The sequence below is a fragment of the Colletes latitarsis genome, chromosome 7 (genome assembly GCF_051014445.1).
Source record: "Colletes latitarsis isolate SP2378_abdomen chromosome 7, iyColLati1, whole genome shotgun sequence".
Classification (NCBI taxonomy): Eukaryota; Metazoa; Arthropoda; class Insecta; order Hymenoptera; family Colletidae; genus Colletes; species Colletes latitarsis.
The window spans coordinates 14,204,628-14,222,767 of record NC_135140.1 but is presented as its reverse complement, the minus strand read 5'-3'; the positions used below and the strand labels follow the sequence as shown (position 1 = coordinate 14,222,767).

Here is an 18,140-nt window from a genome sequence, read left to right as displayed (position 1 = left end):
AATTTTATAGAGAACTTTAGTACATATAATAGACTAAAATCGATCACTATTACAGTTAATTCTGTTCACAAAATAAAATCTTTGTTTAATAAAATTTTAGAAAAACGAGATTCGATTTTATCACATGAAATCGAGTGAAATATATTACATTATCAATCAAAGTAACAATTTTAAACAAATTCCAAATTGTATGGAATAACAATATTCCATATCGTGAACTATCACGACAAGTATGTATTTAGAAGGTTTTCTTAAACAATAAGCTAATTCTTTTTTTTTTTCATGTTTAAAAGGTTAACAAAATAATTCGTCAACGACTACCGCAGTAGGAGCGCAGCTCTTGTGTCGAACACGTTTTTAGGCAGCACTCTTGGTAGATACCCAATGAATTTCTCCGAAATCTTAACATTTTTTTAGCGCTCTCGATGGATTTATAAGGATGCATATCTTTATTAAATCCATAATCCATTTCCATTTCTGAAAAAAATATCTCTTACATATACAGTGCTGGATAAAGTGTACCAGAATCATACAAAATTTGAGAAAAGAGTTATTGTGTTTACACCATTAAACGAAATGTAGTGGCCATTCAAATGATAATGTGTGTCACTTTCCGTAACATTGTTATTAGCTACTTATAATATACGCTGGATTAAAATGCCCGCGACGAATGTCAATTTACCTGGAATATTTTTTTTGAACCGGGAATTGTAAACACTACCACAGATCATTCGCAGAGTGCTTGCAAGATTACTGCCGCAATATTTGCGCCCTTCGTTTTCAGCCTGTCGCTTTAGTCTATACTGAAATACAACCGATTGCGCGTGTTCTGTTTCTGGCATTAGAATCGCTATTACGAGTATCAAACTCACGATCACGTGTAATTGGTACGCGAACATCTAGAAACAAAACAATACTTTTAAAATGTCAATTGTTGTTAAATGAAACTTGCAATACATTTATCGATAAAACGAAACAGGACCTGAACCTAAAAAAATTCAACGAAAATCATTAAAAAGGTAATTATTTATTGAATTATACCTAAAAAGAGGAAAACACTTAATAATGCTCGTAGGATTGAAATGATTTTACTCTGGATAAATAAAACGGAACGTTTGATAATAAAAATGAGTGTATATAGCCTGTAGAGAATCCTTTTACTAAAAAACATACAGTCAAATAAAATTTAGTGCCAATGTGTAGTGTGGAATCCTCGATACATGTATTTTCGATGCACATTTTTTCACCGATAATATCTGAAATGCCTTGTCTGATCCTCGAGTGTGTCTATTTAAATTAATTTCGTTAAACTTTATCAGACTTATCAATAATGATGCCCCATGCTGTTGCTGTCGTATACCAGACAACCTATTTTTAGATATCGTTCATGCAAATATAAATCTCGAGCTGTAAATCTTCCCTCGGTGCAAACGATTTACAAATATTTTACGAATTTCATGCGATTTCTATTCTTGTTAGTAGTGGTAAATTCGAAAAGATTTTCAGAGAAAATTATTTAATAAGATGTATTAATACCGTAAATCGTTATCTTTTTTTCTTTCTTCTTTTTTTTTTCTTTAATTAAATTGACTTTTATTTTATTCATCACAGAATTTTATCTACCGTACATTGATAAGCATCGACAAAGAAGAAAACATTTTAGTTTACCCCGTTTGAAAGATAAGGGGCGTTAGTTGTCAGTACTTTTAGTACGAGTTTATAAATAGAGATCTAGGTGGAAAAACTCATACGTGATATGAATGATACGTTCTGCTTTTATAATGTTAACAGAATTATCATTCCGTTGAGTGATTCATAGCGATTGATAACGAATTGCCTCGATATAAATTTCCTTTGCCAATACGGATATTGTTTAACCAGCATTTTCCGAGGATAAGCTGTTGTTTCACTCTTCCCAAAACATCGGTTAGTCGAATTATGTCTCAATTAATCACATAATTTTTAAGGTCAATTTGCATAAAGTGCTTATAATATAATACAAAATAGATAAATAATAAAATAACTATTGTAATAAAAAATATATGTAAAAAAATCACTTACTTATTATACATCGATAAAACAGAGATCAGCAAACTATATATTCATATACATATGCATATATTTTGTGTGTCGCGCGTGTGTGTATGTGTGTATTATGCTGACTATCACAGTTTGGTACTTTCCTTTCTTGTTTTATGTATTGATCTTTACATTAACCGAAGAATAACTTCCAACCAATCTAATTTTCGTTGTTGACTTTGACATATCCGGTAAAGAAAAGAACGATAATACTTAAACAAATGGAAATATATATTTTCAATGTGTGTAGTATATTTCGAAGAGTTATATAAAACGAACGAGAATCTGTTTGATAAGTACAGTATGTAAAAGAGCACGTTATTACAAATATTAATTTTGTTGTTTTTTCTATTTTGATAAATTTTTAAATTATATTTCAACACTGAAAACAAATGCAATAAGAATGATAAGAAAGCTGTAAAAACACTGATAAAATGAAGTTAATATTGTAAACGGCAGAAAAAGCATACTTAACAGTTAAAAATCCGTTTCTACTTTACGCGAATTTACAAAACCAAACAATTTAACGTTCAAGTCTCGATATATCGAACTGTTTATTGAATAAATCGTTGGTAAAGTTTCTTTTACGGACTATAATATCTGTAAAGAAAAGAAAAATAATTTGCCTAGTTTTGGAAAGTTACCCCTCAATTAATGTTAACGATGATTGAAAAACTCCTCGGTATATTCTGACATTTGCATTCTCTCGAGTACATCAGTATTTTCTTCGTAGTTTTTTCCTTTATCCTTGAATGTTTTCTTACAAATTGCAACGTTTCACAGCATGAAGAATTAACCGTTCGTATCTATAATCGTCCACATTGCTTATCGATTCCTTTGATTCGAGAACGACAATCGATTAATAACACCTTCCATTCAGTTATTCGATATATGATCCACAGTAACAAGTTATTCCTCGTTAACATCAGGCATAAAAAGATCTTCCTGTATCGGTAATTATCTTCAAATTGTGGACGTTCCTCGGACGAGTTCTGTTTTCTGTTTTCGTGCAAAAACATTTATGTAAGAAACGAAAAAGTGTTTGCAACAATTAATCGTTCTTTTTTCCTTTTATTCGTCTTCATTTCATTCGCTCTACCGACTCGATTGGAAACGTTCGTACAGTCATGATTCGTAAATCGCGAGAAGGTAAAACACAGTAAAAAAACGTTATCGTATCGTTATAATTTAAATATATAAAACATATCACGTATTACGTTCCGTTATTGTAATTAAATATCCTGAATATAATTTATGGGAGCATTTTTCATTCACCGTATAAGCACTTGTAACACTCGTTTCGATTATACTTGGTTAATTTTTCGCGGTAGAAAGATAGAGAGAACGATGTATAAGAGGCACGGAGAAAATGAAATGGCAAAATATAGGAAGGAAAATAAAAGACAGAACATGCGTTCGACACTTAATTCTTTGACAACTAAAGTTATTCTGTTCTGTTTAAAATCGTTAACTCGCATAATACCCGTTTGCTCAATCCCTACTTAACACGAATCAGTCGCAGAAAGTAAACGCACGAACAGTTCGCGCACATCAGCTTTACTCATTTTTCTTTTCCTCTCTTACTGAGCTACAGTCGTATTTCTGACATTATCGCACTACTTTAATATCTAATATTACTGCTTCTTACTATTATCGGTATACATGCTATTAGCAAGGATTCCACTTTTAGTTATAAAAACGTAAGTTAATCTTAACACTAAACGATGAATCGTATCGACTACATTTTTGTATTTTGTAATTTACTTTTTGTGTTTTTATTACTTAATAATTAATTCATCTTAAATTTTTTTTTTACGTTTATTAATTTAATAGAGAACAATACAAAATTTAATCCTCCAAGGAATATGATTAGGAAAAATAAAAAGAATAAAATATTTGAAATGATAAATTATTTCTTAAAAAGACTATAATAACATTAAAGACTATTTTGTGATATATCATTTTTGTTAACTAGCATATTCTACGCCTTTCGTATAACATACAAAACAATTAAATTTAAAATATGGATCTCCATTAAATCATTATTTATAAATAGGGATGGATGATTATTTCACATAGGGAAACCTTAAAGAACAAGAAGGAGGGAGATACACATTTTTTAAATATATTTTACAAAACGTTCTATTCGTACAGCATATAAAACAATACTCTGTATTTATTTTATATTCACATATTAGCTCTATACGGCTGTACCACCATTCTCTTTCGTTATACGTAGAATATAACTTTATACAATATTCGGCGGATTTTAACGTCATCATTAAGAGAGAGCAGTGTCTTTTCTTTGACGTGTGGTGCCAGCATGATTTCCGCCAGTTGAAATAATTGGCGCGACTTGATCAAATTTCTCGGAATTAATTGTTTTGGTTGCACGTTCCGGATCGATTGTCAATTCCGTCGCGTCCGTGTTTATGTCCTTGTTAAAATCTCTTCCAGAGGAAAATTCTTGCATGTCTTTCGAATTTGAACTCGGGCTCAAATACCTTTCGTTATCATCGAACACTTCCTTCACTTCCGCGCTTACTTCATTTAGTGGTATTCTTCCAGGCTTTGACGGACTCTTCAAATGTATTACATTATTATTCAATGAGTCCGTATTGCTTTTCTTATTTCCTATGTGATTGTGGTGATTAGAAAAAACAGAGTCCGTTTGTCCTAAATACTGGTTACCACTATTAACCATGTTTCCAGGACCACCTGTGGCAGCAGTGCTGCCAGCACCGTTACTACCGGAAATGTCTTCCATGTTAAAATTTCTTTCCTTTGGGCTAGCTTGCCAGAAAGAATCATCGAAGACTTCTGTGTCGCGTTGTTCCGGAGGTAATCGATTGATACGAGCCTTCACAATGGCAAGATGCCTATGCACGTAATCTTGATGGGGCGCTAATGCCGCTACACGTTCTAAACATTGAGCAGCAAGACCTAACTTACCACGTTCCACCATTACAACACAGAGATTATGTAGACCTTGAATATCTGTTGGATCCAATTGCAATATTCTACGGAAACACTAGAAAGATTTCCGAGTTCTCATTAATAGTTGTACCATCTACCAAATATATGAAACAATTTCGTTAATTAATTTTTACTTACATTTTCAGCAGCATCCAAGTCTTTTATATTGTTAATATAGATATCGCCTAAAAGGATTAAACCTTTAACGTGGTCCGGGTGAAATCTAACTAACTGATTTAAAAAAGGCGCTGCTTCGAGAGGACGTTGTTCGTCTGCCAATAAAAGAGCCAAATTGAATAGCGCAGATCGAAAATCTTCCTTTAAAGCGACTGCGTTACGGAACCAACGTTCCGCACTTGCGCTATCGTGGTCATCCATTGCTAGCATTCCAAGATTAAAATGAACTCGTTCATTATTGGAATCCTGAAAATGAAATCACTTCGTGGTGTCATTCCATTTTTGGATTAACTGCGAATGATAAGTACAGGAAAAATGTACTTTTCTCAAAAGTTTTAGAAGCCTTTCTCTGGCTACTTTCCGCAATTCTGCGCGTCCCAATTCCTGAAGCAACATGGCTGAATTTAATAATGCTTGCTCATGCTCTGGGTCGAATTCTAATGCTTTATCCAAATATGCCAGAGCTTGTGATGCTTTTCCTTGTTCCAAAAATACGACTCCCAGCTTAAGAAATAAGATCATTATAAAATTAACAAATAAAATTTTAGCGCAATCTATTTCTAATACCCACGTTGTAGTAGATATCTGGATTGTTGCTATCGTAAAAAAGAGCTCGCTCATAAACTTCCTGAGCTTCTTTAGTACGATTAAGTTTAACTAAGACATCGCCCCGATTAATATATGCTTGCGTGTAATCAGCACGCATACTAATGGCTTGTCTATAAAGCAAATCAGCTTCCTCTAACCTAGTTGCGTTCTTTGCTATTAAATTTGCTAAATTTACGAAAACATTTAAGTGATTCGGTGCTATTCGCGCCTGGTAAGATTCTCCGGGTTTTGCTTTAGGCAGCAAAGATTTTGCCTAAATAAAAAGGATTCTTATTAACGTCAGTATTATTTTATGATTTACTAATTCGATAAATACGTATTTCTAATTATGGTACTTGCTTTTAGGTATGCATCTTCGGCTTCCTTAAACATTTTAAGATGATTGTATGTTCTGCCAACGTTGATGTGTGCCCCAATATCGTCGCCTTGAACTTGTACAGCCATATTAAAGAAATTCAATGCTTCCTTAAATCGACCTTGACTTTCCAAAGCATGTCCTACGTTATTAAACAATTTGGCATTGCGATTGTTTACTTTTAATCCTGACATAAATATAGAATATTCATCCAACCAATCATAGTTCCTCATAAAAGTCTTTGTTGTGTGGGCAGCCAGAAGTGTTACTAATAAAAATAGTGTAAGTTTCTTGAACCTATAAATTAAGATATTTCGATGATTATAAAAATTATTGAAATATATCTAGATAAGATTTCAGAAATTTAAGTATATGGAAAATTTACTTTTTGTCACACAAAATGCTCCATCCATAACCAACAAGCATACAAAATCCCATAGACGGAGCATATAATACTCTTTCGGCAATGACGAATCCAACCGGGAAGAAGAGGTTCGAGGCAGGTAAGAATGGGAGTATCATCATAGCCAAACTCTATAAATTTTTACAGAATATAAATATTCAAATACAATGCTGTACAAAAAAAAAACAAGTTACTAATACATGTTTAATTCTAACCATTATGAGAATGATGGAGGTTTGTCTATTAGGTGTTAAAATTGCTGTTGCCAGTAATCCTAATACCGTCATATGAGTCGCCACAGTAACGAGATTGCGGGGGTCTGTAAAACTGTCCAGCAACGGTATAGTTCCCATAGTCCAATCACAACATAAATCGCTTGGAAGAAATAGTAGCCTTAAATTAACTGCTGCGAGGTAATTATATGTAAGCTGCCTTACAGGCGTTGGTGCCACAGATGCGGGATTGTCGAATCTGAAATGCATTTATAGTATTATTATTTATTATCTTGAAGATTATAAACATTGTATGCGTATAGTATTGTTATATATGTAATCTTTCGTAGGTACCTGGTGAATACAGGTAACTTTGAGCCCATTACATGTAACCGAAGAATGAGTAAACTAAATGTAACAAGTGTAAGAGCAGTCAATCGTTTTGTACCTTCGCTGGTCCAGGCAAGGGATATTTTCTTCCCACCAAAAACTGCCTTTAATGTCAGGAAAATATCCATCGCTCTTACCTAACCAAGTGATATAACATGTAAGTTTAAACAAATATTTAATAGTAAACAATTAATATGTTACTTAAGCACAGTTTTACATCTTCATTTACCTTTTGTATGACAAAAATTTCATACAGTACGCAAACTGCCGTAGCCGTTATTCCTTGTTCTTTGCACAACATAGCAGTAAAAACAAAAAACATAGATAATATCAAGGATCTCCATCCTGAAAAAAATTGTAATGACTTAATATCTGTTTGTATAGAAGGTAAAAGTAATGCTATATCAAGTAGAAAGTACATTAGATATAATACAAGAAGTATCTTACCTGTTGACCGTCTACTTCTGCAACATTTAGTATACGTGATTAAAGCTGCTAGGTAAAATAAAGAAGACAATGTTTCTGCTCTTCCAACCACTCCTGTAACCTTAATACACGATTATCCACTGATAATGTATCTAAACTCGAACTAGGAACTACGACGCGATCGATCGCTCGACGTCGACCCTTTGAACCTGGATACAGTTTTGAGACATTGTCGCCGAAGGGAAGAACAATGACTAGAAATAATTACGAAATAGTATTCTCGTACAATTTCAAGGTAACGTCGATCGATTCGATCGATGAGAATACCAATTTGTACAACTTACTGCTTCTGTATGTATAGGATGAACTGCAAACAGGAGAGAAGATATAAAAGTTGCAGAATCAGATAGAAACATTAAACAAATCCTGCAACAAACATTAAAGTATATTTCATACTTAAACATTGTCATTTTATAGAACATAGAAAGAAATATTTTACAAAATACATGGTATACCTTCCCAATAACTCAATTCTTAACTTTTCTAATCCAATTTTCATTTTTTATAGAAAACAACAAAATGTGAATTTTATTACTAATACCACAAAAGAGGAAAAAGTCACTCTATTAAAAATAAAGAGACATACCTGAAATATAATAAGCATACTCCAACATGTAGAATAACATTTAGCAGATGATATCCCATAGGATCCAATTGATGAATCAGATAATTCCATCGAAATGTGAGAACGCACAATGGCCTATATGATTTGTGTGATTGCTCCTGTACAAGAGTATGATATTTGTATTGCTTCAAATATGATTACAAATATTACAATTTATCTATAACATATAATTGCAGATTGCTCAAGAACTTTGCAAAGAACAACCAAAGATGTCTAAAAAAATTTTCATTCTGCATGTAATTATTAAATGAAAATTGTAGGAAACTCAATGTTTGAACTGATACAAGTAACAACTGAAAAAAATTATTTATTCAAGTAACATTAATGTGCATCATTATCTAATATAATAGTCTTTTTATTAATTTTTAAGGACAGTTACATTACAATATAACAAAAAGAAATATTAAAACGGGTTTAAAATAAAGAAGTCATCAATCAAGGAAATTACTACCGCTTGATGCACTTTACCAATAAAGTACAGCAGATATAATCAATTAGCGGCAAAATGAAATTAAAGAAATACTGATGGGCGCATAAATAAAATTAAATAAATACAATTCGGATGAGATTAACTTAAATTTGATAAGATTGAATTGGATCGAACCAAATCGAAAGGGAGGGAAAGGAGGAGAAGAGTTCAACGGATCAATACACAAGAAGGTAGACAAGAGTGAAAGGGAAGGGGAAACCAAAAGCGCCTCTATCGTATTACCCACCTTGTGCATAGGAGTACCCCAAAAATCATTGTAAAAGACATTTTTCAGAGGTGTATGAGGCCTCAAATCCCGATTATCCTTAATCGCTGAAATATCATCGAAAACGAAGCCACAGTTAAGGCTGTTTAGATAGACGGCGAAAGCGCTTATGGCGACGATCGCCGCGAGTGCTCCCCTCGCAGGCACTCCCATCACAAATAAGACATCGATCGACTGTTTTTTTTTCGCGATTTTCGATTTAGAAAGTCTGTCGAAAGCTCTCTTTTATCTTCTTCCTCGCCGTCTCTTTCGCCCTCTTGATTTTCTTTTTGCGCTACCTACTTATCTACCGTATCTGTTTAACTATTCGTCCGTTGAGTCGAGTTTAACCCCGCGATGTCCAGAATCTCTAAGCACGTAGACGCGAATTCGTTATTATCGAAGCACATTGTGGCACCTACGTGCCCAACGCTTCCAGATACAAGCGCGCATTTCCACAGACCGATCCCCGGAATTCGATTAAATACATATTAACGGAGGGCAAGGTTTTGTTTTCGAAAAACCTTTTCACTCCGAGCAGACGCCCGGCAAACAAATTAAGCGATCACCTTATTGCGTCCGTAGGATCAAACTCAAACGATGGATGTGTATATAAAATCTAACAGCAGTACACGCTACGTATCGTGATTCGAGGCACAACGCAAATATGACACTACGACGGCGACGACGCGGATTCACTTTAGGCCGAATCCGCATGCGCAATGTTAGACTGAGCGCGAAGTACACGCTACATATGTACTTCTTATACCGGTGTGCACTTTGAAAATTCGTTTTATTCCGTTGAATTTCAAGTTTCGCACGATATTTGCTACCTCCTGTTTGTAACAAGGATACTATTTAAAGAATATTAAATTCTTTTGCAAGTACTTTGTTTAATTTTTTATTTTCGGGAATGAATAATCTTGGTGTACATTTAATTAACGTAACGTTCCTTGAATAAAAACACAAGTGACATATTTATTTGAAATAAAACCATATTTCTACTTTTATCGATGATCCAAACAAGTTACTATTTCCGAATATGTATTATTTAAGAAACTTTAGGTACATTAAATGTCTTTTGTTTCGTATCAGGCTAAACAATCAAACTAATTCATTTATTATTTATTATTTAAAAAGTGTATTTTATCGTATTTGTTATGTCGTATGTGCAACGTTCAAAATGAAGCGATTGCGCATGGTAGGGGGGAGGAATAACCAATAGGAGCTTCGCATCGTGTTTAAACTGTGGTGGGAGAAGGCTCGTAGTGGAATCGTAGAACGACAGTCGAGGTAAGCACGCGCTTGGCGTCGTCTTCGTTGACATTTGCGCTGTTTCAAACTGTTTTTTTCTAAAGTCTAGAATTGCATTTGTGTATCACGATCGATGAAGTAATCGTTGCCGACAACGTGAACACACTTGGCCCCAACGCCGGTTAACCTTTCGAGGAGTTCTTAGTACGCGAAAGAAGAAATTTCTCCAGAAAATTCAATAGCGTCCTTCCTCGACACACCGAAAAGCGTGAGTGTTTACAAATTCTTATTTATGTGTTATTTATTACTACACGATTCATACGATTCGTATAACAATGAAACAAATTGTACCGAATTGTTAGTAAACAGTCGACTTAACAGGGAAGCGAAACAAATGACTAGAAATTTGTAAGGGAATGTTTAAGGTAGCGGTTACTGGTCGTAACCGACAGAAATTGTGCAGTACAATTGTAGCGATGGAACAGTGCATGAAATCTCATCAAATACAAATGATATATTCCTCGAATTCTATAAACATTATACGTAGAAGGAAGTAACTTTTTAAACAATTTTATAATTTAGATATCTTCTGACAATGAAATTATGGAATATTTTATGCAATGAAATTTAAGATGGTTAAATTAGATTAAGGAGTATATTAAGTTAAGAAAGTAACAAAAAGAACGTATCACGCCGTGGACGAACTCTCTGTGCCTCTCAAAAGAGAAAGTTGAACACATTTGTTTCAGAACTGCACCGTAGTACCGATGCGTGAGACATAATTATAAAGGGATTGAAAGCTAGGGGAGGAGAGATAAACAAAAACGGATCGTTTTACGTTTTGAGCGGTAAAATTTGGTCGATTAAATTTGTACGCGTGAGCTTACTGTTGCCATCCGATGCGTTTGACTATAACATTTCTTTTTCATACATTTTTAAATAAAAAAAATCATTAATGCATGTACGTTATTGTAGTTGAGTCACAGACGAACAATACTTCGAAAAAAAAGTAGAAATAATTAATTATCTAATATACCTAAAAAAATCATTTATAAAATGAAATCATATTATAAATTATATTATATTATACATCCGTATAGTTTGCATCCCGTGATAAACAAAATATTTAAGTACAAATTAATAATAAAACAATTCAAAGTTACTTTAATATATTATAATGTATAGAATATCTTTATTTTGACGATATGTAACAGTCTTCAAGATCTGAAGATCGATTACATTTTTAAGTATTGTATATTTATGCATTTATTATTTTATTTACCATATGTTTGTTATGCTCGTATACGTTGTTTGTAAATACACATATTTTGATTCTATTCAGTGTTGAAATTTATATGCATCGATAATGCGTAACAATTTGGCAAAGGAGGGAATATTTCTGCTATTGGGGAAATGTAAGCCAGGTAGCTATGTACGACTAGACTTCTGAAGGCAATAGGCTCAGAGAGCAATGCCATCCGATCGATCGGTTTACGTCTGGGCGTCCCGACGCCAGCTGCACCGCTTATATGTACAGGACGATCCACATTGCGGTTTCCGCGCGTTTTCTCTACGATGCGATTGTTTGAGCTATCTTTAATATATCTATGTTCCATTACAATGTTTTCTTTAAAAAAAAATCAAAACTCAAAATGTACATCACTACGATAAAATCAGTATTATATAATACTTCCTATTGTAATGTTCTCACTCCCATGGAAAAATGATTTGTTCTGTACATTTTACACAGAGTTAAGCAAATTTTATTTCCTAATAGCGATTAAAAATGTTTAACTCGTTAAGGGTGTAAACTAATAGTACAAAGAATTTTCTTCTACCGCTGTAAGTTATTTATAGTAATGATTGTATTTATCCATCAACAATTTTGTAAATATTTTTATCGAATTGTTCTGACGCCGTTTTTGTTTCGTATATAATCGACGAATGATGCAGAATTCGACAGAACGAATTTAATTTAACTTAAATCGGATTGGTCGATTTTTAGCAATAAATCATGAGCCAGGGGGATCAAGAGAAGAGCATGGATAAGAAGGAAATTGCTGAGGAGGAAAGGGAGAAGATGCTGAACGCTGAAAATACGAAGCATACGGTGGCATCGCCCGCGCCAGACTCGGAATCCGAAGAACAGAAGCCCAAGAAGAAAATCCCAATTGGCGGTATTAAAATGCCTGGCTTTTGCCGTACGAAGAGCAAGGAACCCTGCAAAGTAATTGTTAACAATTTTATAGTCGCGTCCATTACTTAACGATGCTTAATTTGAAAATAATTGCGAAGCCAGGTGATCCTTAATTTAAAAACATCCTGTACATGATTAAAATTCACGTGGAACATGTTTTCTACGCGAGACTTTGTTTCTTTTGGATAATCAGTTTTCTCTGTTGAAAGTCAGTTATGCGCACACGCGTCGAAACCCCGAATTCGATTTTCACGCAAAAATTGTATTCGTTATCGATTTATTTTCCTAAACTCCGTTTACAATTGTACTGTAAGAACTACAGGGCAGCCTGTATATGAGTATTAATGCAAGGTGTGTATTAATAATTTATCTAATGTGTGCAAAAATGTTAACAGAAAGATATTTAATGGGTAAATATCATTCGTTGCATTTTGACGAATAATAGCATGTCTATACGAAGCTTGGTACAACCTCTGCATATTACGGATACGTATAATACATGAAATAATACAAGTTCGTAAAAATATCGTTCGATGCACGTGTTATTGGTCACGCGATCTTTCCCAGGGACAATGCACCGAGTTAATCCGAATGGAACACGGTGCAATACATTTAATTATTTCGGCTACGTTTAAACTGCTTAATCTGAACGGATGCGAATAAACAAGGGCGGTTTAGTTACGCAGTTTCATTTTGGTTGATTAACATCTGTTTACGACAAGGCGACTTCGCTCAAAGAGCACAAGTTCCTGGAGCACCATAGCGTGTTCACGAGGGGTGACCATAGCCCCGTAACGATTTTTTTTTCCAACATTAAACCAATGGATGACGTCAGCGGAACAGTACACCTGGCATTATTGATTACGCGCTTTTAAATAATAATAAGCATCGATATAGTAATGATGAGGGTGATGCTTTCGATATCAATGACAATATTCGTTAGAAATAGGTGTCCATTATATTTTTGATGTATATTTTTTCCCTAACACGTACGCATAGATGTGTAATGTAGGTATTTTATTTTTTCTTTTTTTTTTATTATTATTATTTTTAGGACGATGAAAGTAAACCCGTTGAATCGAGTGATGGTGAAGCGACCGAGAAAAATGCTAAAGAAAATGAGCAAAATGTTTCGTCAGAAAAAACGAACACGCCTAGCAAAGACGCAAAGGAGAAAGAAGGACGAAAGGGAATCCTTGATGCCATAAAGTTACCCTTGGTCTCTGTTTTCCCTCGAAAAAAGAACAAGGTGACGCAATGTTTATCAATATTGCTTTCATTACACGTTTCTCTAACGATTTAAGAATTCCATCGATGTTAAATTCGACGGTTTTTAGTCGAGTATTGAAAAGATTACTCGACGGTAAAGTTACGGTCTTTACCGAGCGAAACCCTATAGAAACTCTCAAGACGGAATTTACAGACACTTGAACACGTACAATCTTTCGTTGAAGTATTCTCCTATCGTCGATTGGCGTTTTTCTCTTTTTTACGTCTCCGCTAGTCACTTTTTAACACGTGAAAGCGTAATATGAATTTATACTCAACAGTCTAACGCGTGAAACAGTAATTCTTGAAGTTCGCATAGGCACTTTTTTTACATTACATGTTATATCGTACCTTTACATGTATTTCTAAAACATATACATATTAAAGTGTAACAAAACAAATTGCTTGAATCAAGGAAATAATTCTTTTAGGAGGGTGAAGTTGAGCTAGGTACAACTGGAACCGCCGGATTAGCCAGTGTCGAAACGCTCAACGATGGAGCGGGTGAGAAAAATCCCATTGGCAATGAAGATGGTATGGAAACTGTTCGGCTCGATGGAGATGCACCAGATGGTATCGAATCTCCGAAGCAACACTTTCTTGTTGCTTGCATATCCGCTGCAAGGAGGAATTTGTTCGCGCTAGGTATATAGTATTTAAAATTGTCAAAATACAACTTAAAAACTGTTGTATAAAATAATTAAATACGAATAATATATCTTTCAACAGTGGCAACGCTATGTATTTTAATATCTGTCATCATCATCATCTGCGTTGCTTCTGTCGGCCCAAGAAAGAGTTCTACGCAATTAGTGAAAGATGGAAATTACGTCGAAGCCGTTACTTCTTGCGGTCCTGTGCAAGGGATATCAGAAGACGGTGCATTTGCATTCCGTGGCATTCCTTTCGCAATTTCGCCGCTAGAAAATCGTCGTTGGCAACCTGCAGAACCCTTACGAAGAATCGAGCACTGCTGGACGGGTACTTACTTGGCGCACAATTCTTCGGATGTCTGTTTGCAACGAGACTCTTCCGGCGGTATGATTGGAACCGAAAATTGCTTGCACCTCGACGTTTTCACGCCTGACGTTAGATACGATTCACCTTTGCCGGTAGTCGTTATGATCGGCGCAGAGACGCTTAGCGGCGGCTCTCCAGGTGTAATGCAACCTTCTGCAAAGCTAGCGCGTGTTCGTGACATGGTCTTTGTTAGACCAAACTTCCGGTAAGCCTAAATTCTGCAGAACAAAATTTGTGTTGGACAATGTACTTGAATGTACTCGAGATACTGCTCAAAGTGATCAAGACATCATCGTTATCTTTTCATATTTTAGATTAGGAATCTTTGGTTTCTTGGCTGCTGAACCACTCTCGAGAGCAACGCATCCTCCCACGTCCGGAAATTATGGACTATCTGACCTTATAGCAGCACTTCAGTGGGTTCAACTCAATATTGAAAATTTCGGTGGTAACAAGAAATCTGTAACTGTGTGGGGTCACCGAGCTGGAGGAACCCTTGTCACGACATTAGTCGGCACTCGGCGGGCAAGAGATCTATTTTCTAAAGTTTGGATATCTAGCGGAAGCGCGATATTTCCCGGAAGAGAGTTAGAGGTTTCAGAGAAACTTAGCGAACAATTTCTGAATTCTATAAGGTGCAGCGACGCCGCCTGTTTAAGAGGTAAGAGCGCCGAAGAATTAATGGACTCTATTCCAGAGACTTGGCATTTAGGAAATGTCGGGCTTCCTGAGACCAGAGAAGCAACATCGAAAGATAGGAGACACGAGTGGCTTGTCCTTGACCGTGCCATTCTTCAAGAACCTGTTGGTCAAATTTGGGCAGGGGATGATTTTTCAGTGAAAATCGTGATGGGCACTACAGCTCATGCTGGAGCTCCGCTAAAGTACCTAAATTCAAACACCACTCTCAATTCCACGCAAGTCGAAAAAATTGTACGAGAGTCCCTGCTGGGAACCACGGGTTTAGCTGATGAAGCTCTCAAACGTTACAATGCAACATTAAAGGGTTTGCTGAGCATGATTTCGGACATTCGTGTAGTATGCCCATTGCTGACAGTCGCTCGAATGAAAACTAACATTCCATTCTACGTGGCAATACAACCGCGAGGCCAAATTGCTGACCCTGACAGCGATGCTGCAGCGATACTTGGATCATTTGCTGCACGTACACCCGCAGAAAAAAGGCATGTCTCTGCGATGCAGCAACTTTTCAATCGCTATGTCTGGCATGGCGAAGTAGCTCACTCAGATTCTAACGGTGTAAAACGAGTTCTCATCGTTGGACAAGATATGCTTCCCGAGCGTGACTATCCAAATTGCGACGTTTGGATAGAAAGAGATATCGTACCGTCTTACGGCCGAGTGGATTGAATTGTTTTTCGCGTTACATGTCTAATGGAGATTTCAAGATTTCGACCAAACTCGAGATATCACTCCACGAAGACAATTTTGCTTTCGAGCTTTTCAAATCTGAGTTGTTGCCGAGACACTCAAGACACAAGAAATGAAATGAAGATGATTTCAAAGATCGCACTGATTGTTGAATTGAACCGACAAAAAGGGGAGGGAAGTTTTTTTTTTATACGTATTGTTTATTCTTAAAACAGATTGATTCGATTTTAATCTTCTGTTTGAACTGATTTTCTCGTTCTTTAGACTGTAAAAATTATATTTTAATTACTTTCTTTCGAGTAATCAAGGAAAAGCGTAACGATGTTTTAATGCAATTAACTGCTCGTTTATATCATAAAAATTTTGTAAAATAACGGTAAAATCACTGCAAGGTACATATTACTCATTCACCTCATTAAATATTAATACAAAACGAGCAGTAGTTAATCAAAGAAAAAATAATTTCAAAATTCTTAGCAGTTATACGACGGATAATTGAAACAATTTCCTTTTTTCCAACAGTGTTCTATTTTGTACCTTTGTAATTTCGTACCGTTTTCAAAGAAATTGATATTATTTATTCTATAAAATATTAATTATACTCTATACGTATATAATGGCTAAATGCAGGATAATTTTTTACACTATAAGGTAGCAAAGCTCTGTGCTTGATACGGGCGATTAACATTTTGACGAAAAAAGTATTTATTAACAGAATTTTGAAAAATTATAGCTTAGATTACGTGGTAAGATTTGCCCTCCCCTGAGTGTGTCTTTCCATAAAACTCGAACTCAGGCATGAGTTATTCAAGTTTATCGAACATCAGGAAACGAAAGCACGTTTAATTATTTCGCTTTGATGTGTTGTTTTGTGCACACAGACGAAATAAGTATCGTCATTTTTAACAAACTGCCAGATATTCACGTAATAAGTATTCAGATGTCTGTATTGACGGTACTTATTAATTTTGCCTCTGTACATTGCCGTTCCACTCTGTTGTTTTTTTTCTTTCTTTTATATATATATATATATGTACTTAAATGTATTCCTGCTCCCATAATGTTACGAGCACGGATGAAAGATCTGATTTCTAAACTGTAAGACTGATTTTACAGATTGGCATTTCATTTGCGTAGGAATGTCTTTTATATTAGTTTTAATCGAATAGCTTTACGGTATACGAAACCTGTTCTATAAGCAGAATTTGTTGTACTGTAAATTAAGATATGTGCAAAGAATACTTTAATCTCATTATTTCGACATTGATGTACACTCATAAAATTTGTGATCACGATCACATTTTTATAACAGAAAATTGCACCGTAGCACGTACGCATCTACTCTATCTTAAAATTTTGCTAGATTTGGAAAAAACCATTTATATATTTGTACAATTACTATTAAGGAATTAAGAAGGAATACATTTCTGATTAATTTTAGTAGAAATTGCAGTTCTAGAAGTCAATTATTTATTGATGAAAGGGTGACATTTACGACCATTTTAAATCTGGTAAAATTTTAAGAGTTGAAATCGTTTTTTATTCACTGCATTCGGATGATTGTATACAGTATTTGAAAAAAAAAAAAATAATAAAATGTCATTCATTTTTTTAAATTAACAAGCAAAAGATTGTCATCTATCACAATGAAGTATGTGATAAGTATTATTTATTAATATAATTGTAACAATCAATGGTCTCTAATAATTTAATTACACTATCTTATTTTTTGGTACTATAGGGTAAATTTAAATATTGATATATTTAATGTTCTTAAACATATCTGATCGTACATACGTATTTATTTATAAAAAGTTAGAATTAAACTAACAAATTTAAAAGAATTCATTTTTTGTATTAAATTTATTATCAACAAAAACATTGCATAATAATATAATTGTGCAATTTGATTTAAAAAGGCAAAACATTTCATATAAATTACATAAAATATAACATTTTTTA

General features: G+C 34.5%; 3 protein-coding genes and 1 long non-coding RNA gene across 7 annotated transcripts; 2 read left to right on the top strand and 2 right to left on the bottom strand.

Moving 5' to 3' along the window:
• Positions 1–289: 289 nt before the first annotated feature.
• On the bottom strand, positions 290–3,117 carry Ilp-2 (insulin-like peptide 2). 2 transcript variants are annotated; one of them, XM_076768107.1, is made up of 4 exons: positions 2,724–3,117; positions 2,062–2,291; positions 683–899; positions 290–477 (listed from the first exon to the last, which is right to left on the bottom strand). In XM_076768107.1, the coding sequence occupies exons 3-4, from the start codon at positions 897–899 to the stop codon at positions 311–313; spliced, it is 384 nt and encodes a 127-aa protein (XP_076624222.1). In that variant the 5' UTR covers positions 2,062–2,291; positions 2,724–3,117; the 3' UTR covers positions 290–310. The 2 variants fall into 2 exon arrangements, with proteins under 2 accessions (XP_076624222.1, XP_076624223.1); XM_076768108.1 differs by lacking the exon at positions 2,062–2,291.
• Positions 3,118–4,188: 1,071 nt separating this feature from the next.
• On the bottom strand, positions 4,189–9,743 carry LOC143343317 (protein O-mannosyl-transferase Tmtc3). Its single transcript, XM_076768103.1, has 13 exons — positions 9,029–9,743; positions 8,274–8,410; positions 7,972–8,053; positions 7,649–7,748; positions 7,431–7,546; positions 7,166–7,338; positions 6,815–7,070; positions 6,582–6,730; positions 6,181–6,493; positions 5,804–6,094; positions 5,554–5,736; positions 5,194–5,478; positions 4,189–5,110 (listed from the first exon to the last, which is right to left on the bottom strand). Exons 1-13 carry the CDS (start codon positions 9,218–9,220, stop codon positions 4,361–4,363), a joined length of 3,027 nt encoding a protein of 1,008 aa, XP_076624218.1. The 5' UTR covers positions 9,221–9,743; the 3' UTR covers positions 4,189–4,360.
• On the top strand, positions 6,571–8,279 carry LOC143343320 (uncharacterized). The gene is made up of 4 exons (XR_013079948.1): positions 6,571–6,699; positions 6,847–7,012; positions 7,162–7,358; positions 7,795–8,279. It is a non-coding gene; the product is annotated as an uncharacterized LOC143343320 (long non-coding RNA).
• Positions 9,744–10,350: 607 nt separating the features above from the next.
• On the top strand, positions 10,351–17,720 carry Nrt (Neurotactin). 3 transcript variants are annotated; one of them, XM_076768985.1, is made up of 7 exons: positions 10,351–10,568; positions 11,050–11,148; positions 12,306–12,527; positions 13,552–13,746; positions 14,198–14,411; positions 14,496–14,991; positions 15,101–17,720. In XM_076768985.1, exons 3-7 carry the CDS (start codon positions 12,315–12,317, stop codon positions 16,155–16,157), a joined length of 2,175 nt encoding a protein of 724 aa, XP_076625100.1. In that variant the 5' UTR covers positions 10,351–10,568; positions 11,050–11,148; positions 12,306–12,314; the 3' UTR covers positions 16,158–17,720. The 3 variants fall into 3 exon arrangements, with proteins under 3 accessions (XP_076625100.1, XP_076625099.1, XP_076625101.1); XM_076768984.1 differs by lacking the exon at positions 11,050–11,148; XM_076768986.1 differs by lacking the exons at positions 11,050–11,148; positions 13,552–13,746.
• The last annotated feature ends 420 nt before the right edge of the window (positions 17,721–18,140 follow it).

Bases quoted from the DNA above. Each gene is read 5' to 3' on its own strand.
- LOC143343317 (XM_076768103.1), bottom strand. From the start codon at position 9,220: ATGGGAGTGCCTGCGAGGGGAGCACTCGCGGCGATCGTCGCCATAAGC. The intron at 7,547-7,648 runs GTAAGATACTTC...AATTTTTTTCAG, and splicing joins CAGAAGTAGACGGTCAACAG to GATGGAGATCCTTGATATTA. The intron at 5,111-5,193 runs GTAAGTAAAAAT...AAATCTTTCTAG, and splicing joins ACTTGGATGCTGCTGAAAAT to TGTTTCCGTAGAATATTGCA.
- Nrt (XM_076768984.1), top strand. From the start codon at position 12,315: ATGAGCCAGGGGGATCAAGAGAAGAGCATGGATAAGAAGGAAATTGCT. The intron at 12,528-13,551 runs GTAATTGTTAAC...TATTATTTTTAG, and splicing joins AGAGCAAGGAACCCTGCAAA to GACGATGAAAGTAAACCCGT. The intron at 13,747-14,197 runs GTGACGCAATGT...TAATTCTTTTAG, and splicing joins TCCCTCGAAAAAAGAACAAG to GAGGGTGAAGTTGAGCTAGG.
- Ilp-2 (XM_076768107.1), bottom strand. From the start codon at position 899: ATGTTCGCGTACCAATTACACGTGATCGTGAGTTTGATACTCGTAATA. The intron at 478-682 runs GTAAATTGACAT...TATTTTTTTCAG, and splicing joins GTTCAAAAAAAATATTCCAG to AAATGGAAATGGATTATGGA.